This window comes from Amphimedon queenslandica, unplaced genomic scaffold (genome assembly GCF_000090795.2).
Source record: "Amphimedon queenslandica unplaced genomic scaffold, v1.1 AMPQUscaffold_6464_Cont21577, whole genome shotgun sequence".
Taxonomy (NCBI): Eukaryota; Metazoa; Porifera; class Demospongiae; order Haplosclerida; family Niphatidae; genus Amphimedon; species Amphimedon queenslandica.
Genome location: NW_003553244.1, coordinates 1 through 1,878, shown reverse-complemented (window position 1 = coordinate 1,878; position 1,878 = coordinate 1). Strand labels below are relative to the sequence as shown.

At 37.0% G+C, this 1,878-nt stretch overlaps 1 protein-coding gene across 1 annotated transcript; it reads right to left on the bottom strand.

Annotated features, from left to right (window-relative positions):
* Positions 1–273: 273 nt before the first annotated feature.
* On the bottom strand, positions 274–1,872 carry LOC100640979 (DNA damage-regulated autophagy modulator protein 2-like; the record flags this gene model as incomplete). The annotated part of the gene is made up of 5 exons (XM_003391752.3): positions 274–736; positions 1,010–1,095; positions 1,145–1,334; positions 1,377–1,519; positions 1,749–1,872. Coding segments are annotated over 5 exons (714 nt in total), but the record flags the coding sequence as incomplete, so codon positions are not given.
* Positions 1,873–1,878: the final 6 nt, after the last annotated feature.

Sequence of the window (1,878 nt, the reverse complement as noted above, 5' to 3'; positions counted from 1 at the left end):
TAAAGTATCAAACCACTCCGACTTTTATGAACCATGCCCATTTTCTGACTCCACCTCCTTAGCCCCTGCCGCTCGTTATACTCACTGGAAACAGACTGTGTTTTATATCGAGGACTGTCTCACTGTTAAAATGGGAGAGCAATTGTCTGGTACAATTACTGTCGGAAAGAATCCCAAAAATAAGGTAATTGTGGGGGTGTGGTCAATGAATATTTAATTAGACATGTGGTCAATGTTTTTTATTACATAGCGTGATCTTGATTTTGTGATCACTTTTGATTTTGATGGCGAATTAATGGAATACCACAAGAGGCAAGACTACCACATGAGATAAGGATGAATCCAGATCCACTTAACCTGCCCCGCCCTCTTTCTATTGAATATTTGATTAAGTGTCATTTTTGTCATCTTTTAAAATAAAGACGAATGAACAATCTAATACTTTAAGGCAAGGAGGAAGAGAGGGAGGGGCAAAAATAAAAGTACAGAATGAATACACAAACATAATTATGACAAAAAATGCATCAAAACAGCAGCTGGGAACAGACAGTGTCCACCTGCTAGTTCAAAGTCTTAGAGGTGTGTTCTCGTTCAGTGTCATGTACTCTTGTCGCAATGACACGGACACGATGAGACTCACTCTTGAGAAATCAGTGTGGAATGTTAAGAAGAAAACTAGGAACGCTAATCCTAGACACCACTCTGATATAGTGCTGGTTAAATGAAGAGGATAACCCTGTAATTAATAATAACAATAGTCTATAATAATAAGTAACTATCAGTATTGTTATGGCAGTGTAAAGTATGTGAACTGTAAACTTATGAATATCATTAAGAATACATGTGACTATCAGGAGGGAATGGTACATTAAGCAGCTGCAATCTGTTATCTGACTAATCTAAATTTGGGGCACAACTTCATAGGGTAGAGCATAATAGGGGAAATATCCATCTTACAAATAATTGAATTATTAGTAAAACAAATAAATAGAACTAGTGATTATCTTACAGGATCTTTGCTGGTCCAATGAGCTGGGTCATAGTCAAGTGAGGACTGATTTCTTATATGACCAGCAACATACATTGTTACCATGACTACACAAGAAAGGGAGGATGCAATATACTGGCTCTAATAACAACGTACCCATAATGAAGAAAATGGTTGCCATTAAAGATAAGAACAGTCTTAAAATGATGACCACACTGCTAACGTGGCGAGTCAAGCTAGCGTGGTATATTTTATAAGAGATTACAGTCTGTAGCCACATGTATACAATACCGAAACCAAACACCATGGCAGCACCAATCATATGAACAATTGAAATTTCATCGTCCTAAAGTGAGCAGAGTTATCAGTGGGTGTGGTTATTAAGTACCTGGAAAGCTCCAACAAGTAGAAGTCCAAACACTGAGAGTATTCCGATAAAAAACGTTAAAGGATTGAGGAACAGTATTTTATTGATACTCATTTGGTAGTATTGTTTGATGTGAACGTATCTGATGTACATTATCAGTAACGCTAAGAGAAGAGAGAGAGAGAACAAATAGAGGTTATGTGTAAAAGGATCATTAAAACCTGGTTTACAAATGCATCACAAAACTCATAAAACTTGGCCAATTTGTGTCAACTTTAAAGAAGTCAGATCAATTGCCCGGGAATTTATGTTTTTAAAAAAGATGTAAACTTTACTTAACAAACAACTGTTGTTATGGTAGCATTAGGAGATAAAGGACAAACAACCGCTTACTGATAATCCCTGAAACACAGCAGATCAATGTGAATACGCAACTCTCAGGTGGTTTGCCACCTGTATCACTAATGTAGGGGAACTCTGGTGTAACGTGGCCATCATTAACAGCTAAAATATATCTGGAGAA